At 51.7% G+C, this 20665-nt stretch overlaps 1 protein-coding gene across 5 annotated transcripts in view; it reads right to left on the bottom strand.

Annotated features, from left to right (window-relative positions):
* Positions 1 to 12303, bottom strand: part of REEP1 (receptor accessory protein 1) — a 128889-nt gene extending 116586 nt beyond the window's left edge. For 2 of the 5 annotated variants that reach the window (XM_017340317.3, XM_070068838.1), the window contains exon 1: positions 12123 to 12299. In XM_017340317.3, the coding sequence (XP_017195806.1) occupies positions 12123 to 12154 (32 nt within the window). In that variant the 5' untranslated portion in view covers positions 12155 to 12299. Of the gene's footprint in view, positions 1 to 9382; positions 9477 to 11992; positions 12101 to 12122 lie in introns of those variants that run through there. The other 3 variants (XM_008254156.4, XM_070068836.1, XM_070068837.1) reach the window with 3 other exon arrangements.
* Between the last annotated feature and the right edge of the window lie 8362 nt (positions 12304 to 20665).

The following is a 20665-nucleotide window of genomic DNA, read 5'->3' as shown; positions in this document are numbered from 1 at the left end:
AGAGAGACAGAGAAAGAGAATCTTCCATCCTCTGGTTCCCTCTCCAAATGGCTATAATGATTGGGGCTGGGCCAGGCCAAAGCCAGGAGCTTCTGCTGGGTCTCCCCCGTGGGTGGCAGGGGCCCTAGCACTTGGGCCATCTTCTGCTGTTTTTCTCAGGCCATTAGCAGGGAACTGGATTGGAAGCGGAGCAGTGGGTACTTGAACTGGTGCCCAAATAGAACGCCAGCCTTTCAGGCAGTGGCTTTACCCACTATGCTACAATGTCAACCCCAAGAACTTTTTAAATGGGTCTGTCTCCATCCCCTAGAGTCTGTTGTTTTCTTTCAATTCTTTCCCTTTTTTAAGATTTATTTATTTATTTATTTGAAAGAGTTACACAGAAAGAGAAGGAGAGGCAGAGAGAAAGGTCTTCCATCTACTGGTGCATTCCCCAGATGGCCGCAATGGCCAGAGCTGTGCCAATGCAAAGCCAGGAGCCGGGAGCTTCTTCTGGGTCTCCCACATAGGTGCAGGTGCCCAAGGATTTGGGCTTCTTCTTTTTTTATTTCAAAAATACATATTCTAAGGTCTCTAACTGGTACCATCATTATACAGATAATATTTGCTATTAAGAAATAAATGGCATTTCTTTGTTGTTGAAGGTCCAGCCTCGCAGGCTGTAGTATGTATTAATCCCATTAATCCCTGCGTGTGTGGGTTGTTCCCTTGCATAGTTTGCAATTTTGAAGTGTGAATGTATGGGTTTGGGATTAATGCTGTAGGACGTGTACAGAGGCTCTCTGAGAAAGTGGAATAAATTCCTGCCATATTCCCCAAGGGTAACAAACCAGGTGTTGTTTTAAGCTAAACTTCCAGGTAGTCTGTTAAGTGGCTGCTATGGCACTAGCTCACACACTGTGCAAAATGTTTCCCTCCTTATTTTGTCTCCTGGCAAATTTTCTTCCTTACTGAAAAGTTCAACTATGCTTTTAGGGAACTGCTGTCATATTTTATCCAAAATTTTTAGAATGTTTTAAAGATTCAGGTTTATATCAGGAAGGTTTTCAGACTGTTTAGTTTTCCGTATTTCCAGAAACAGAAATCCAGCCTTTCATTTTACAGATGGGAAGAGTGAGGCTGAACTCATTTTGTCACCATCACAAACCAAGGTTCTACAAAACTGAGGTTTAAGAAATGAATCCTCCACTTAGCGGCACCGGCACACCGGGTTCTAGTCCTGGTCGGGGTGCCGGATTCTGTCCTGGTTGCCCCTCTTCCAGGCCAGCTCTCTGCTGTGGCCAGGGAGTGCAGTGGAGGATGGCCCAAGTGCTTGGGCCCTGCACCCCATGGGAGACCAGGAGAAGCACCTGGCTCCTGCCATCGGATCAGCGTGGTGCGCTGGCTGCAGCGGCCATTGGAGGGTGAACCAACGGCAAAAGGAAGACCTTTCTCTCTGTCTCTCTCTCTCACTATCCACTCTGCCTGTCAAAAAAAAAAAAAAAAAAAAAAAAAAAAAAAAAAAAAAAGAAAAGAAATGATCTTCCATGCTCCAAAGGAAATACTGAATCATTGCTTCAGTAGATGTTTTTTGAACACCTACTATGTGCTTCGATCTGCTCTAGGCACTGGGAAAACAGCTGAGAATAAGACCTAGTCTTTCAAGTCATGGAGGAAAATCCTACTGCAGAGAGAGACCCAGAGCAAGACAATGAAAGAATTACAAGTGCCATGTCAGGGAGTGGTAAGGGGCTGGGGCGTGATGGGAGGGCTGGGTCATAAAAGGGCTCCCCGAGGACTGAAGAGGAAAGGTGGGAGTGGCTGGATGATCTGGGGAGCACCCTGGGCACAGAGGGAACAGCATGGAAGGCCACTGGGTGGGACAAGCCTATCACTCCCCCAGGAACAGCCAGCAGATTGGAGTGAGTGCCAAGGGAAAGCAGCACAAGGTGGGCAGGAGTGTGAGCAGGCTGAACCCAGTCGCCCCAGTACAGGATGCCAGGGTCTTTTATTTTTTTAAGATTTATGTATTTATTTGAAATGCAGAAATACAGAGAGAGAAGGAGATAGAGGGAGGAAGAAGGAGAGGGAGAGGGAGGGGGAGAGGGGGAGATGGGGAGAGGGGGAGAGAGGGAGAGGGGGAGAGGGGGAGAGAAGGAGAGGGAGATGGTTTACTTTCCAGATGGTTCCAACAGCCAGGGCTGGGCCAGGCTGAAGCCAGTACCTAGGAGCTTCATCCGGGTCTCCCACATGGGTGCAGGTGTACAAGTGCTTGGGCCATCCTCCACTGCTTTTCCAGGTGAATTAGCAGGGAGCTGGATCGAAAGTGGAGCAGCCTGCACTAGAACCTGCACCCATAGAGGATGCCAGCACTGCAGGCAGAGGCTTAACCTTCTACACCATAGTGTTAGGCCCCAAGCCATGTCTTAACCAATATGCCAAATGCCAGCCTCTGAAACTGCATTTAACAAGAACCTGACAAGTGCTGAGTCAGGAGACATGGCACTATCATCTTCCCTGTGAAACTGAAAAGAAATGGCCTCATTGAGAATGGTAGAATCTGAATCGTACTCCTAGTGGGATGAGAGGGCTTTGGACAGTTTAAGATTTTTTATTTGAAAGGCATAATGATAGAGAGAAGTCTTTCATCCATGGGTTCACTCCCCAAATGACCACGACATCCAGGAACTCTATCCACGTCTCCCACGTGGGTGCGGGGAACCCATGTACCTGGATCATTATCCACTGCCTTCCTAGGCACATTAGCAGGGAACCGGATGGGAAGCAGAGCAGCCAGGACTCAAACTGGTGCTCAGATATGGAATGCCAGTACTGCGAACAGAGACTTAACCCACTGTGCCACAAAGATGGTCCCTGGAGAGTTTTTAAGCAGCAGGGGACAGAGGTGACCTATCTGACATTTTCAGTCCATACAGGAAGGACAGGAATAGAGGCAGAGAAACTGCTGGGGGCTCTGAATCACCGTAGGCAAGCAGGAATTCCGAGCCGGAGCAGGTGGTGGCAGTTCACAGGGCAGCATTTTGAAGGGACAGCTTTACAGGGCTTTGCTGATAGACTGGACTCCACAGTGCCCTGGGCCGTGGCCCAAGGGTTCACAGATTCCACTGGATACTGCCACTGCCTCGGCAGGGACGCACGGGCCAGGCGTTCTCACCTCGTGTGTTCCTGGGAGTCCCCACATCAGCAGCCCCTTTCTGAAGGCAGTGGGATCCCACTCTCTTCTGAGCAGCACAACCCATGGAGCCCAGTATTCAAACAGCCATTACCTTGGCGGTCTAAAGCCCCATTGTGAGAAAATGAAATTTTGCACAGATCACAATTAAACAGCCACTCTGGGAAAGGCTCTCCACTGGGTGTTGGGTGGCAGAGTCTAATTACACCCTCTTGAATTCATAACAGCTCAGGGTTGGAACCTCTCAGAGCCAGAAAAGATGAGCCACAGTCTAGCACAACAGGATGGCCTGGGATCGAATCCCAGCTCTACGGTCAGTGGTGGGAGCCTTAGGCAAGTCCATTTCTTTCAGTTCCACTGGGACAATGATAGTGCCCCGTCTCCTGACTAAGCACCTGTCAAGTTCTTGTCACAATGCAGATTCAGAGGCCGGCATCTGGCACATCAGTTAAAACACAGCTTGCGAGGCTGGCACCCCACACTGGAGTGACAGGGTTCAGCTCCTGACTCCACTTCTGATTCTGGCTTCCTGGGAACGTGCACCCGGGAGGCAGCAGACGAAGGCCCAAGTATCTGGGTTGAGACCTGGATCGAGTTCCAGGTTCCCACCTTTGGCCTGGCCCTGCCCTGGATACACCAGGGATTTGAGGAGTGAGTCAGCAGATAGAAGGTTCTCTCTCTGCCTTTCAAATAAAAATAAATACTTAAAAAAAAAAAAAAAACCAGAGATTCAGGGATAGTTTATGTCCTAATGGTTAAGCTACTGGTTGGGATGCCTGCATCCCGTATCAGAGTGCCTAGGTTTGCATCTTGGCTCCACTCCCAATTCCAGTTTCTGCTAAGGTGCACCCTGGGAGGCAGCAGTGAGGGTTCAAGTGCTTGGGTCTCTATCACCCATGTGGGAGACCCGGATTGAGCTCTTGGCTCCCAGCTTTGGCCTTGCCTAGCCCCAGCATTGTGAGCATTTGGGGAGTAAACCAGTAGATGAGAGGTTTTTGTAGTCTCTTTTAGTCTGTCTGCCTCTCAAATAAAAATAAATAAATGCAATCACTCGGTCTTGGGTAGGGCCTGGGACTCTGCATTATGTACTACTCCGATGATGCTGACGCTCCTGGTATACGAACCACACCTTGAGGAGTGGGGTCTTAACTCATTCATGGTCCCACATGCACTTATTAGGCACCTACTGCACATGAAAAACTGTGAAGGAGACAAAGAAACAGGCATGATCCTAAAGTGGAAGTAAACTTGTGAAGTACCCTACCATTAGGTACCAAGGACATTGCCACTCAGGGACCCAGAGGGCAGAAATCCTCTTCAGTTAAGGAGCCTGGCGAGCCTCCTAGGAGGAAGGTGGATGGAGACCTACACGGAGAATGTGATGGAAATCACAGGGCACCCTCCAGGGCTTTATCCAGAGACTGACATCAGTTCCCCATAGTTGCTCATTTCTCCTCACACTTAAGACCTCCTTTCTTGACTTACAAACAGAATAAAGAGCAAGGAATTAAAGTGGGGAGGGAGGGGCCGGCACTGTGGTGTAGCGGTTAAAGCCACTGCCTCTAGTGCTGGCATCCCACGTGGGCATCAGTTCAAGACCTGGCTGCTCCACTTCTGATCCAGCTCTCTGCTGTGGCCTGGGAAAGCAGTAGAAGATGGTCCAAGTCCTTGGTTCCCCTGCACCTATGTGGGAGACCCGGAAGAAGCTCCTGGCTCCTGGCTTTGGATCAGCACAGCTCCAGCCATTGCAGCCATCTGGGGAGTAACCCAACGAATGGAAGACACCCCCCCCCTTCTCTCTCTCTCTGTCTCTCCTTCTTTCTCTGTGTAACTCCAACTTTCAAATAAATAAATAAATAAAATTTTTTAAAAACAAAAAAAAGCAGAGAGGGAGAGATTCCCAAGGTAAAGAGGTGACAGAGCGTGTTAGGACTCTCCCAGTTGCAAGAGGGGAGAAATCCCATCTTCTACCAAGGACAACTCCGGGTCTGCCCAGCTGGTTAGACTTCATTGATTCTTACGGCAGGCAGGAGGACTATCACAGGTCTTCAGGTAAGGGTGTAACTGGGGTTTGGCCAATGAAATCAGAGCCACTCTCTGTCCAGGCAGAGGCACTTGAGAGTCAGTGCGTGTCTGTGTTTCTCTCCCCACTGACGTCTTGTTGTGCACTGCTAAAGCTCCCAAGGGCAAGGAGACCGAGTCGGGCTGGGCCTCGGTGTGATTACAGTGAGCAGACAGCCCAAACCAAGAGACAAACCTCTGCTGTCTCGAGTTGTCACTGCACCATAACCCAGTCCATCCCAACCTTACCATAAATATTTAATGCATGCAAGCACCTTCATTCTAGGATATGGGCAGCTCATGGCATCCAAGGAGGAGCTGCAGAAACTGAGGCCTGAGTAATCAGAAGCAAGAGTGCTGGTGCCAGCCGCTCTCTCTGCCTTGTCTCATCTCTGCTCTCCTCTGCCTTGCTGTATCCTCCACACGGGCCGTCTCCAGGTGCCTGGGGTTGAGCCACCGGCAGCCGCACCTTTACATCTTTCTACCTCTGTCCCTGCAGGCACAGTTTTCCTTCCTCAGGTCCAAATCAAGAAACCCTGGGGAGGGATCTGTGGCTCAGTTTGGGTCACGTGCCTAGCTCTCAACCGCTGCCTGTGCCCAGTGAAATACGTGCCTGGGCCTGGGTCACATGCCCACTCCTGTGGCTGGGCAGAAGCAGGCAGGCTAGGGTACCTTACCAGAAAGGAACGGGAAACTTCCTTTGCTGCCCAAAGTCCCACCCATAGTCCCCTGCAAGGAGGCTGAAAGATGTGCAGGCATGAGTCCACAGGAGAATGACTCAGGCAGAATGCAGCTGGGCTGTTTGGGGAAAGGCAAAGGCAAGGGGAAATACAGTGCCCGACGACCATCCTAAGGGGAAGAGGGGACCAGACAGCCACTGGGCTGGACAGCTCCCTGTGCTGGCAGCAGCAGGCACCTCTGGCCTAGCGCTGCCCAGTGTCTGGCCAGGCCTGGCGGGGGCAGCATGTGGGAGGGGCTGTAGACCCAGGTAAGGACGCTGTCTGTGGTGTTAATCTAATAAACTGGACAGCAGGGCTGGCCTTTTCTGATCAGGAACACGCGAGAACGCCATTACCATCTTCCTTCCCTGCGGGAATCACTCACGGCACTCCCTATGCTCCTCTAGGCAGGGTCCCAGGCAGTCTCAGACCGATCCTAAGACGTGAAACTCACTTGCTACCCCGGTCTAGGTTCCCACACATGCTTGAAGGCCCATACCAACTAATCTCCCCAGATTCCTTCTGGGGCACACTGTATGACAGATATTTGGTCTTTTATCTATACTGCTGGCCCTCCATGTCCATGGGTTCTGCATGTGCAGATTTAAAAATATTTGAAAAACACCCTGCATCTTAACCAAACATGTACACACTTTTTTCCCTGCCATTATTCCCTAAACAATACAGCTTAGCAACTACCCACATGGTATTTGCATTGACTTAGGTATTGTCTTAGGTATCCTTGAGAAATGATTGAAATATCCAGGAGGACATGCAAAGGTTATATGCAAATACAATACCATTTTGTTTTTTAATTTATTTAAAATTTATTTTCATAAACTTAAAAGGCAGAGCAAGAGAGAGAGGGATCATGCAACCCCTGGTTCACTCCCCAGATACCTGCAAGAACTAGGGCTGGGCCACACTGAAACCAGGAGCCCATCCTGGCACCCCATTGGTGTGGCAGGGGTGCAAACACCTGGGCCCCCATCGACTGCCTCCCAGGAAGAATCAGCAGGAAGCTAGATCAGAAGCAGAGGTACTAGGACTCAAGTTGGCACTCGCATTTGGGATGCCAGTGTTACAAGCAGTGGTTTAACCCACTGCATCCAACACCCGGCCCCACCATGCCATGTCATATAAGGGACTGCAGCATCTGTGGATTCTGGATCCTGGATCGAACCCCTATGCACACCCAGGGAAGATCGCATTTCCTTTTTCTCTGTGTTCCTGGGAAAGCTCCTGGGTGTGACTAACAAACTCTGAGGGGAAAATACAGTGCTTCTGTGTGAGGACCTGAGGGTTCACAATGAATGGTATGTATACATCTACCCGTCTTCCAATCCCTCGGGCCTTCCCAAGGCCCAGAAGGGAGAGGAAAACATCCGTCCAGCCCAAATGGAAACCCCCTGGGTCTCGTTGGTGCTGGGAAAAGCTCTCAAGGCTTAGGATGGGGTGGGAGTGGCGCTTAGGATGCTGGGAACCAGCTGGGCATGCGTGTGGCTCCTTCTTGGCAGTGAAACCCCAGAGATGCCAGGTGCTGTGGCTCCTGCATGGCCAAGTCTCCTCCTTCAGCCTCTAGAACTCCCCTGGGCGGACACACACACCACGTGTACAACAAGAAAAAGGAGGCCAAAGAGGCCAACTGTCGCTGCCTTTCCGTTTCCCAGGGCTTCTCCTCCTCCCAAACAACACAAGCTCCAAAGACGACAGCTAAGAGGATAGGCTGACGTGGTAATAACCAGGTAGAACCTCCGCTTGTCAGCGAACCTCAAATAAGACGCGGTGGGGAGAAGGGTGCATCAGCTGCTTCCCAGCAGGCAGGCGCCATCAATAAACAAAGAGAGGAGGCACCTGAACAGCAGCGAGATCTAAGTTGGTGTTTTTCACCTCCTTGGGGATAAATAAACGTGGTGCATACAGGCCAGCTGGGGAGGGAGCGTCCTCCAGGCTCCCCAACTCTTGGAGCTATTAGGGCCTCCAACATGATGCTGGCCAACCGCCTGTCTCTGGGACAGGGTGCTAGGACCCCGGGGTGGATGGGTGGGCATGAGTTTCCTTAGGACTCTGACAGTGGATCTGGGGCCTTCCAGTCCAATATCTTTCCTCTCACGGTTCAACTGAAACATTTCTCCCAGCTTCTACACGACACCACATTTCAGTGCCAGGAAACAAATCCTCCACCAACCTGAACCCTCTATTAACTGGGTCATTTTCTTGCATTCCATTTGTTAAAAGCAGGCCCCAAAGAAAGACAAGCTTGTGTTTAAGGATTTATGATCTTTTCTCTTTTTCTTTTCCATTTGTTTTGCAACAGTTGGGGAACAACTTGAGGACAATCCACATTCCTTCCAGTCTCCTCTCCTTTTACATCCCTGACCCAAGACAAAGAGACGTCACGCTCCAAATACTAGTCCCGGGACTCAGCCAGGCCTCCAGCCACCAAATGAAGACCTAGTCTTGATCAGCATCATGCAGGTTTTAAAAACTAACATTTTGGGGCCGGCACTATGGCACAGAGGGTAAAGCTGCTGCCTGCAGTGCCGACATCTCATATGGGCGCTGGTTCGAGTCCTGGCTGCTCCACTTCCGATCCAGCTCTCTGCTGTAGCCTGGGAAAGCAGTAGAAGATGGCCCAAGTCCTTGGGCCCCTGCACCCACATGGGAGACAGGGAGGAAGCTCCTGGTTCCTGGCTTCGGATCAGCCAGCTCTGGCTGTTGCAGCCATTTGGGAATGAACCAGCATATGGAAGACCTCTGTCTGCCTCTCTGTAACTCTGTCTTTCAAATAAATAAATAAATCATTCAGCCAACATGCTGGACCTTGGCCAAAGTTCTGTCCAGAGATAATGACGTCACTCTTGCTCCTTGGCATAAAGGCTCCAAATGGCACATTCTGCAAGAAGTCACGGAGCCGTGTCTGCATTGTACACAAGAGCACATTCTCCCTAGTCTGAGACTCATTCGTGCCTAAGCCTGTGGTTGCTTGCAAAGAAAAAGAGCTATTTTGGAAGAGGGAGGCGGGCAAGTCCTAAAAGAACCCCATGCCCCATGCAGACATCATGCAGGGTCTAATGGGATCAACCCTGCCACCACACTGAATATCTTTCCCAATTCTTCCCAGGCCAAGGCAAGGGAGTCAGCAGGGTGACACATGACAAGAAAACGGCATCTCAGACTGGGCCTCATTTGAGAGCCTTGACCAGTGTGCCCCAACCTGTCCTGATGCCCAAAGACCTCTATCTCCAGGGAACAGCACTGGCAGGCTTCCTTGCAAATCCCCGGGGCCTGTGATCTCCTTCAACAAAACCAACCTTGACTGCGCTCAGGTGCCCAGCACTTCTAAAAAGAGCCTTGGGGCGGGGAGGGTGGGGGCGGGTAAGGTTGGAGAGGGAAACAAGCCCCAGCTGCTGCCCTCAAAAACACTCACGGCCAAGTAGCGGCACAGATAGCCGGCTGGCTGTCCCTGGATGCCATCAGCTCATCTTAATGCCTGGATGGATGGCTGGAGCCACAAAGACAGGAAGACACTCCCTCTCCATCCTCAGAGCACAGTGACAGATCTTCCTTAAATGTCTTTATGTGACAGAGGCTTACAAATCCTTGGTGAGATTACTTACAGGAAACAGGGCTTACGGACAAACGTCAGACTGCTCCCATACCAGAGGGGCTTGGGAGCTTCACACACCATAGGGGTGTGTGAAGGTGGGAAAGGCACTGGACCAGACCCCCAAGGCCCATTCTCTTCACCCATTCACCTCGTGTCCTTGGCCAGGGCACATTCCCTCTGCAGCTTTGCAGATTGGGGGTGGGGGTGGGGGACTGGACCTGTGGTTTCTGTGATCAGTAAAACCCACATATGTCCCGAATTCGGTTTCATCTAGAACACCTAATGTACGAAACAAAAAGGGCGGGGGGCCCTCACAAAAGCCAGTCTGAACACAGGAGATTAAGCCCGAGAGCCCCTTCCAGGGAGGGGCGGTAGGCAGGCCCCACTGAGGCAGTGGCAGTGGCCTTGGCGGTGCCTGGGCATTTATGCATCACGCGTCATGGGACTCTCTGCAACAGCACCCTGCACTTCATCAGCCTGTGACCCAGGACCGGCTGTGATCCCAGACAGGAGGGGAATCTGCTCCCAAGACAGCGAGCGAGCACTGGGATTGGAAGCCAGGATTTTCTGACTCCTTCGTAAGACATTCCTCTGAGCATGTGGGATTGGGCTGAACTGATAATGTCCTCAGTCTGAAATAAAACTATATGACAGACACGCATTAGGGAAAATTTCTTTTAAAATATACTCCCTCCCGCCCCGAACTGATCATTTGTTGTCTCCGTGTGCTGTTATCATGTAGATGATTTTCAGCCGGCTGATCTGTAGTTCTGATTGTCCTGTAATGAACACGTGTTGCTTACACGGAACACGCATTGCTAATGATTCAGCATGTATGTTGGGTTTACCCAAGGAACTAGAGACTGCAGGGAGAGGGGCAGCTGCCCACACCCTTTAGAGTTGACAGTGGGACCAACAGCCCCAAATCCCACCAACTCTCCCTGGGGGCCGAGGGTCCTGGGCTGGCCTGAGGGGCACTTCTCAGGGTCATGTGAGTTCAGCTCTGCTGGGTGGGGTTCCTTCAATAATTCACAGCATGGCCCCAAGGCTCCTCCCAGACACCTGCCTCTCCTCTGCACCCTCTCTTGGGCAGAGGGAGAGGCGATGACCACATGACCCTGAACCAGAAGCCCTCACTCCCAGTGCAGTGGGACCCACAAAGAGTCCACCAGCCAGGCCAACCAACGGCCCCTCCCCGGCCCCACCCCAGCTGCTGGCAAATGTGAGGATCATGGGGACATTTGAGGGAAACCACCTCTGAGAGGTAAGATGGGCTTTGGTCAGGGATGAGGCGGGGCAGGGCACGGGGGGGGGGGGGGCAGCTTCCCGGCATTGTTCGTGCCAGCCCTGCCCACGGAAAACTCCCACACAGCTCATATGCCACCTCGAGGTACAGGACACAGCCCCCTGCAGCGGTGCCAGCTGTGGAGAGGCCATCACGGAATGACTTGGGGGGCGGGGGCCCACAGGCACTGGAAGCAAAACCCTCGGGACAATGCTGAGAATGACTTCGGAAGGCTGCCCCTGACGGCCTCTTTGAAAATCAGTAAAGAAGGGGAGGCGATGGGAGAGGTGTCCAAACGCGATGGTCGTTTCCCAGACAAAGAGAAAGCCCGAGAGACGCGCCCCACCTCGGCCTCCCCACACCCACGGCAGCGCGCCGCCTTCGCCAGGTGTCAGACCCGCCCTGACCCAGCTGCAGAGGGGAAAGAGCCACGTCCGTCCCCAAAAGCCGAGAGATCCACGAGGGAAGGGGCCCTTCCAGTGTCTGCTGACGGCCCAGGCGCTTCAGGGAGAAAAGAGCCCCACGCCCACTCCCCCCACCCCCCAGTGATTCCACACAGGCCTCGCCCCAGATGACTCTGCTCTCCTGCAAGGCCAGGCAAGGCGGCGACGCCACCGCCCGGGGTGGCTGTCACTTGGAAATTTCCCCTACATTCCTGGAGATGCTCGTCCCTGCCTCTCCAACGCCCTGCAAAAGCCATCGTGCCCCGGGGGACCCCAGGTGCCCCGCTCCCAGAATCCTACACGCCCGCCGACGTCCCACCTGCTGTGGCCGCTGCGGATCTGACAAACCTAAAAAGGAGTATTTTTCGGCCCCACGGGCAGCCCCGCCCTCCCTACGCCCGTCCCGGCGCTGACCCCTCCGGGCAGCGCCGCGGCCGCTCAGCGCCGCCGGGTCTCCTTCACCTGACAATAGCGCGGCGGCGGCGCGCGACCCCGACATCTCTCCCAAAGCAGTGCTACACGTGTCCCCGCGGCGCGCCCACGCGGAGCCTCTGCAAATCCCACCCGCGCGGGGAACAAAGCGGCCGGGGCGCCCCATGCGCCCCGGGCCTCGCCGCCCCGCCCGCCGGGCTCCGGCGCCCCGGAGGCTGCAGCCGCGCGCGCGTCCCGCCAGCTCGCAGGCGTCCTGGGCAGCTACTGTACCTGCTAAATTTAGCGGCCGCCGGGTATTAATAGCCCGAGAGCCTGGGGCCGGGCGCTGCAGGGGCGCGCAGCCCCGGGCCGGGGGAGGGGAAGGAGGGGAGGGGGCCGCGCGCGGACGAAGGCCACTTACACCACCAGCCTGGAGATGATCCATGACACCATGGCGGGCGAGCGGGCGCGGCCCGGGCGGAGCGAAGCGGCTGGGCTGCGGGAGGCGCGGGCGGTGCGGCGCTCCCGGCACGTCTGTCCGCGCACGGCCGCTGCCGCCAGACTGAGCGCGCCCGCCGCCCTGCCCGGCGCTCGCGCGTCGGCGCAGCCGCGGCACGTTCACGCGGCGGCGGCGGCCCCAGCCCCCCGGGGCTCGGTCTGCCCGCGGCGATTGGGCGGCGAGCGGGTCAGGGCACCGCGGGACCCGCCCCGCCCCGCTCTCCTTGGCCCCTGGCGGGATTCGGGCGGGGGCTCCGTGCGCCCTGGTGCACCGCGCTCGGGTGGAACCCTGCAGTGGCCGCGTTGGCAGGGCCTGTGGGAAGCCAGGTGCGGCCCCACCCTCGCTGCTATGTTGGGGGCACTTGAGGTCCCGACGCTGACCTTGGGAATACCTCTATGCTTGTCTGGATGGGGTCTTAGCCTCACTAGGTAATGGGCAAACCTCATAAGGGGCTTGACTTACCCTTATTCTGACCTGCCATTCCGCCATTCACACTGCATTATCTGCATAAGAATCAAATGTGAGCACGTGTCTCCCCAATGACAATTCTTAAGACCTGATCCCTTGCCTACAACCTCAAAGCCACCACCATTCCCCAGGCATCCCTCAAGCCACGTCCACTCCGGGTATGTTGGACTCAATGTGTGCGATTTCCTCTCCCCTGTCCGCGCACTCCGTGCCTCCCCTCCTGCCGTGGTTCGATTCAACACTTTCAGGGCTCAGCTCAAGGACTGCTCCAGCATCCTCGGTGGAAGCGCCAGGGGTTCAGTCCGGCTAGGAGGAGAATCAGAAGCAGTAGGGCCCTACTGAGCCATCAGGAGCCTCGGGCTAAAGGGAAGTTGTGCACCAGACATAAACATTTTAATGTATTTGCTACGACATCGCAGGAAACATGTGTAATGCATCATTAGCATATATTATAATGCCTCCCTAAATTCTGCACCCCAGCCCAGTGCTTCCTGGGACTCACCCCAATAGCTGAGCTTGCATAACCTTTGATTCAGTTACATTGGAAAACCTCTGTGCTCTGCTCCTTGGCTCTGCTTCTGCTTGGCCCAGCCTGCAAGGGCTTTGGTCCTTGGCACTCTCGGTGGCCAGCTCTCTTTTGCTGTTGCTCGGGTGTAAGTCAGGTTAGCGTGAGAGGCACCGCAGAGAGCTAGTTTGGAGCCTTATTTTAAGGAACCCTGTTGGAGAGGACCTGTTCCGGAGGCAAGGTGACCTTCTTTAGACCCTGGCAAGAAGTGCTGAGAACCAGTATCTTCCAATGTAGGAGGGAGAGAGAAAGAGAGAGAGAATCAAGCTTCCATCCACTGATTCATTTCTCAAATAGCTGCATTGGTTAGGGCTGGTCCAGGCTGAAGCCAGGAGCCCAGGTCTGTCTCCTGTGTGGGTGCAGGGGTCTAAGGACTTGGGACATCCTCAGCTGCTTTCCCAGGCACACTGGCAGGGAGCTGGATCAGAAGCAGAGCATCTCATGGTGCTCTGCTTAGGGACGCTGGCTTTGTAAGCAGCCCCAGCCCCCTTAATGCTGCATTAACCCGGTTTTGAGGCACTTCTGGAGCAGCTGTTTCCTCTATGGGGCTGTCACAGATCTGGTCACTGTACACACACACGCCTGTTGCTCCAGGGCCACGTACCAGACAACCAGAGACGGCCCTGTGCCCTGGAGCCCACTGTGACCCCTCAAATTAGCTGGTTACAAGTCTGCTTGCCATGGCCGGCGCCGCGGCTCACTAGGCTAATCCTCCGCTTTGCGGCACCGGCACACCGGGTTCTAGTCCCGGTAGGGGCACCGGATTCTGTCCCGGTTGCCCCTCTTCCAGGCCAGCTCTCTGCTGTGGCCCGGGATTGCAGTGGAGGATGGCCCAAGTGCTTGGGCCCTGCACCCTCATGAGAGACCAGGAGAAGCACCTGGCTCCTGCCATCTGATCAGCGCGGTGCGCCATCCGCGGCAGCCATTGGAGGGTGAACCAACAGCAAAGGAAGACCTTTCTCTCTGTCTCTCTCTCTCACTGTCCACTCTGCCTGTCCAAAACAAAACAAAACAAAAAAACCAACTCTGCTAGCCTGCTTCATCCCCTCCTACCCTCAGAAACCTCGGTCCCCCTCTGGCCCTCTGCCTGGCGACCCACCCGGTGTTCCCTGTGGGTGGTGCTGCATGGTCCACTGTGCCTTCCAGGGCAGCTCCCTCCTTGTCCTCTCCCCTGAGCTCTGTCTGGCTGCACCACTCCTCACTCGGGGTAATGTGGAAACCGTGCTTCATGGGAAAAGCCTGGTGCACTTCTAGGTGGACAGATCACAAAGCCAAGTCAGGATGGTTTTATAGAGAAGTCCTTTGAGGACCCCCCCCCCCCCACCGTCTTCCATCAGGGCTCTCCTCCAGATCTTCTGGAGGAGGTCAGAAAATGCGGGGAGCCCTTGAGGGAGTTACATGCGGAATATTGTGGTTCAAACAGATCCTTTTATGGGAAAATAGAGGAGAAGCTGACCACATGCTGTTTCCCTCGGAAGCACACCCCACATGGGTGAGCTTTACCTATACATAGAAGCCTCAGGTTTGATTATAGCTCAGAAGCAGACATTTATGTGTTCATTTGTTTATTTTTTTATTTGAAAGAGATTGGCTGACAGGCAAATCTTCCATCTGCTGCCTCCCCCAAAAAGCCTGCAACAGCCATGGCTGGGAGAGACCAAAGCCAGGAACTGGGACTTGAATCCAGATCTCCCACGTGGGTGGCAGGGACCCAAGTACTTGAACCATTATCTGCTGCCTCCCGGGGTACTCATTGGTGGGAAGCTGGGATTGGAAGCAAAGCTAGAATTCGGTCTTGAATTCTATGATGTGGGATGCAGGTGTCCCAAGAGGCTTTTTTTTTTTTTTTTTTTTTTTTGGACAGGCAGAGTGGACAGTGAGAGAGACAGAGAGAAAGGTCTTCCTTTGCCGTTGGTTCACCCCCCAAGTGGCCTCAACGGCTGGAGCTGTGCCGATCTGAAGGCAGGAGCCAGGTGCTTCTCCTGGTCTCCTTTGGGGTGCAGGGCCCAAGCACTTGAGCCATCCTCCACTGCACTCCCGGGCCACAGCAGAGAGCTGGCCTGGAAGAGGAGCAACCGGGACAGAATCCGGCACCCTGACTGGGACTAGAACCCAGTGTGCCGGTGCTGCAGGCGGAGGATTAGCCTAGTGAGCCGTGGCGCCGGCCCCAAGAGGCATTTTAAGTGCTAAATTAAACACCAGAAGTAGACGTTTAAATGATTGAAAGAAAGCGCTGCTCATGGGGTTAAGATGGCTGGAGGTATTTTTGTTTTCTGAAGAGAATCAGCAAAGTAGTAGGACCAACCCTACATCTCACTCCAGGGGTGGGAAAATATTTGTTTCACAGAGCAGGACTTCCTGGGCAGAGGAGGGGAGAGAAGAGGCTTGCGTTTTTTGTTACTTTCTATTTATTTCAGTGTAACTGTTACACACACTGTATCCCTGCATCCAGTTTGTCCTTGACCCTGCGACCGTGGGACCAGGGAGTGAACTCAGTCTTCTAGATAATGGAGCTCTAAGAGCTCTGTTGGGTCAATACAGTAGATGCCTCTCATCTGCTCCTGCCGCCACACTTGCCCTTCCTTCTGGGAGAGAACTTGCCAGTTTTTAATCGGGCATAATGATTCTCCCCATTTTCCAGCATTTGAAAGTGCGGTTTTTCTCGTATGTCTTCAGCACTCGGATGATTGGTGCACAGGTGATCACCAGACTTAAACTGAGCCAAAGTTCTCCACCACAATTTTTTAAAACTGAAAAGAGGATAAAAGAGACTTCTGTTTTTATCCATGGGGTATTAACTGCCATGGAAAATGTCCTGCCCTTGTACACAACCAGAAAATGAGAAAACAAATATGAGTGGTTTCAAGTACGGGCCTGACAGCACAGGACTGTGGGAACCAACCGGGAGAAGAGCAATGAATGAGGTGAGTTTTATTGCCCAAGGCAGTTTCTAGACAATGGCAGGAGAGATGGAGAACTCAGACAGCCGGAAAATTTCACCGGATTCAGGAGACAGAGCTCAGAGCTGGGCAAAGCTGAGGTGGCTGGCATTTGTGGAGCACAGCCTTGGAAGAGAGAGAGGGGCCACCCGAAGTCTTACCTTAGTTCCTTCCTGCCGCTAGAGCAAAATACTGGAAAGTGAGTAACTTACAAAGGGTAGAAATTATTTTCACACTGTTCCGGAGGCTAGGAAGTCCAGGTCAAGGCACCGTCATATTTCTGCCCAGTGGCACCTGCTTGTCACATCTCCACAGGGGAAACACTGGGTCCTCACACAGTGGCAGAGATGGAAGGTGAAAAGGCGCCACTCTCTCCCTCCAGCCCGTGGCCTGACTGTCTCCCAGTGTGCCCAACCTCTTTTTTTTTAAGTTATTTATTTTCACTTTATTTGAAATGCAGAGTGAGTGTGCGTGTGTGTGTGTGTGTGTGTGTGTGAGAGAGAGAGAGAGAATCTTCATTCCCAAAATGCATATAATAATAGCCGGAGCTAGGCAAGGCCTAAGCCAGGAGCCCAGACCTCAACCTAGGTCCCCATGTTGGTGGCAGAGGCTTGAGCCATCATCTGCCGCTCCCCAAGGCACACGTTAGCAAGAAGCTGGATCAGAAGCACGTGACTTGGGACTCAAAGCAGCACTCCGACATGGGATGCAGGCATCCCGGGCAGCAAGCTTAACTGCTGTGTCAAATGCCCAGCCTTGTCCCACCACTTAATACTGTCACCTTGGAGTTTCAATTCCAAGACATGAATTTTAGAGGAATAAGTAATTCTGACTATAGCCTATCTTTAGCTCAATATTTTTCTGAGTGTACATGAGGTGAAATTCCATAAGGCAAAGGGAGAATTAACAGGAGGCAGTGGGCCAAACCATTCTTGGCACTCAGTCGGGTCTGGAGTTGTTAGCCTATGTAGCAGCTGAGATAGAGACCTCTATACACAAAGCACTGGACAGAGTCCTCCGAAGGCATCATCTTCATAGTGGGGATAAATTAGCTCTAAGCTATACACTGATATGGTCCTGCCTTAGTAAAGCTTAAAGCAAGCCACCAGAGGATCAAGCTGATCCCAAGTAATTTTTTTTTTAATTTTTTTTTGACAGGCAGAGTTAGACAGTGAGAGAGAGAGACAGTAAGAAAGGTCTTCCTTCCATTGGTTCACCCCTCAAATGGCCGCTATGGCCAGCACGCTGTGCTGATCGGAAGCCAGGAGCCAGGTGCTTCCTCCTGGTCTCCCATGCGGGTGCAGGGCCCAGCACTTGGGCCATCCTCCAATGCCTTCCTAGGCCACAGCAGAGAGCTGGACTGGAAGAGTAGCAACCGGGACAGAATCCAGCGCCCCAACTGGGACTAGAACCCAGAGTGCCAGGGCCACAGGTAGAGGATTAGCCTAGTGAGCCACAGTGCCAGTGGATCCCAAGTAATTTTACCATGCTCAAGTGAAAAAAAAAATTCCAACACTCTTTAAAACAAAAAGTACAAAATCTCACACCCAGGAAGGTGAGATTCCCAGAGTCCAACATGCAAACAGAAATTATCAGGCATGCAGAGAACATTGCTCAGAAGTAGATAAAAACCAATCAGATAGGGTAAGAAGTGATGGAATAAGAAGACAAGGACCATGAATTATATACTATTTGAACAGATATTCCACCAAAGGGAAAAATACAAATGGCAAAACTAAAAGTACATGAAAAGATGCCTACCACCATTGATCACTAGAGAATCAAAAGTTGAAGCCACAGTAAGACATCATTACACAAACGTAAGAATGGCCAAAATGAAAAACACATGCCCATACCGTGTCCTGGCCAGGATTAGAGCAACAGGAACTCTTGTACACTGCTAGTGGGAATATCAAATTGTACAACCACTTTGAAAAAATGGTTTCCCATATTTCAAAGCAAGAGTGTGTGTGTGTTTGTGTGTGTGTGTGTGTGTTTTCCTTGTTCTCTTTCCTTTTCTCTTGGGATAAAGCCTCTCTATTTTTTGAGAAGATGAACACGCCAGCCTTAGGAACCACAGAAAATGGTCTGGCAGTTTCTTTTAAATTCAAGCATATACAGGGGCTGGTGTTGTGGTGCAGCAGATAATCCCCACTGCTTATAACACCCACATCAGAGTGCTGGTTCAAGTCTCAGCTGCTCCGCTTCTGATCCAGCTTCGTGGTGATGTACCTGGGAAGGCAAGAAATGATAGCCTAAATGCTTGGGCCCCAGCCACCCATGTGGGAGACCTGGATGGGGTTCGTAGCTTCGGCCTGTCCCAGTCCTGGCTGTTGTAGGCATTTGGAGAGTGAGCCAATGAATGGAAGATCACTGTCTCTCCCTCTTTCTCTGTCACTCTACCTTTCAAATAAATAAACAAGCAAGTCTTTAAAAACTAAAGTTAAACATATACAATCAGGGGAGGCCAGTGCTGTGGCATAATGGGTTAAGCTGCCACCTGCTATGCCAGCATCCCATACAGGCACTGGTTCGAGTGTTTGGGCCCCTGCACCCATGTGGAGACCTAGATGAAGCTCCTGGCTCCTTGCTTCAGCCTGACCCGACCCTGGCTCTTGTAGCCATTTGGGGAATAAACTAGTGGATGGAAGATATCTACCCCCTCCACCTCTTTTAACCTAGAAATTTTTATTTAAAATATACAAACTTTATGGGGCCAGCACTGTGGCGTAGCAGGTAAAGCTGCCACCTGCAAGTGCCGGCAGCCCATATGGGTGCTGGTTCAAGTCCTGGCTGCTCCACTTTCAATCCAGCTCTCTGCTATGGCCTGGGAAAGCAGTAAAAGATGGCCCAGGTCGTTAGGCCCCTGCACCCACATAGGAGACCCAGAAGAAGCTCCCGGCTCCTGGCTTCAGATCAGCTCAGGTCTGGCCATTGTGGCCAAGTGGGGAGTAAACCAGCAGATGGAAGACCCCTCTCTCTGCCTCTTCTTCTCTCTCTGTGTAACTCTGACTTTTAAATAAATAATTAAATCTTTAAAAATAAAATATACAAACTTCATACATTTCGTATATACAAATTTAGGAACATAGTGATTCTTCTCACCCTACCTTCTCTCCCTCCAGCTCTTTCAGCCTTCTTCCTCCTCATTCTCCCATTCCCATTCTTATTTTTTACAAAGATATATTTTCAGTTAACCTTATATTCCATAAGATTAACCCTACACTAAGTAAAGAGTTCAACAAATAGTATAAAAAAAAAAAAACAACCCACAGTTCTTCAACAGTCAAGACAAGAGCTGTTCAAAATTATTGCATCTCAAAGTATCAACTTCACTTCTATAGATTTCCTTTTAGGTGCTCTATTAGTTATCATAGATCAGGGAGAACACATGGTGTTTGTCTTTTTGACACTGACTTATTTCACTAAGTATAATGGTTTCCAGTTGCATCCATTTATTTGCAAATGACAGGATTTCACTTTTTTTTTTATTACTGTGTAGTGTTCCACAGTGTACATATACCATAATTTCTTTGTCCAGTCTTCAGGTGATGGACATCTGGGTTGATTCCATGTATTAGCTATTGTCAACTGAGCTGCATCTCCGTCCCTCCCTGCTCTCCATAACTCTGCCTTTCAAATAAATAAATCTTTTTTAAAATGGCAGGTTTGGTTGCATAGAAGTTATACATCAGTAAAGTTAAGAAAAAAAACAGAAGAAATATTTTTCCATGATATGTTTTATAAAGCTTCATGGTTGAGGGCTGGCACAGTTTCGTAGTGGATAAAGCCGCCACCTGCAGTGCTGGCATCCCATATGAGCGCCGGTTCAAGTCCTGGCTGCTCCTATTCCAATCAAGCTCTCTACTATGGCCTGGGAAAGCAGTAGAGGATGGCCCAAATCCTTGGGCCCCTGCACCCCCGTGGTAGACACAAAGGAAGATCCTGGCTCATGGCTTCAGATTGGCGCAGATCCAGCCATTGTGGCCAACTGGAGAGTGAATCTGCAGATAGGAGACCTCTCTCTTCTTTCTCTCTCTCTCTCTGCCTCTTCTTCTTTCTCTGTGTAACTCTTTCAAGTAAATGAATAAATCTTTAAAAAAAAAAAAAAAGAAGCTTTATGTTTGTAGATAGCCATGTTTTTTAATCAGTCTTTCTTATTGATGTATTTTGAAAATTTTATATGTTGAGAAATAAGCCTTTTGTCTGTCATCCACATTGAAATGTTTCTCCCAGGTTGTCATTTTTCCTTTGGAAATTGTTCATTTTTCTTTTCAAAGTGTTCAAAATTTTGTGTAGGTATCTTGATGTAGAGTTATGGCTTGTGAGGTTTGTACTTTGCTTATACTAAAATTACATGTGTGGGGCCGGTGCTGTGGCGCAGTGGGTTAACGCCCTGGCCTGAAGCGCCAGCATCCCATAGGGACGCCGGTTCGAGTCCCGGCTGCTCCACTTCCTATCCAGCTCTCTGCTATGGCCTGGGATAGCAGTAG

The sequence above is a fragment of the Oryctolagus cuniculus genome, chromosome 2 (genome assembly GCF_964237555.1).
Source record: "Oryctolagus cuniculus chromosome 2, mOryCun1.1, whole genome shotgun sequence".
NCBI lineage: Eukaryota > Metazoa > Chordata > Mammalia > Lagomorpha > Leporidae > Oryctolagus > Oryctolagus cuniculus.
Note: the sequence above shows the minus strand (reverse complement) of the source record. Positions and strands in the feature narration are given on the sequence as shown.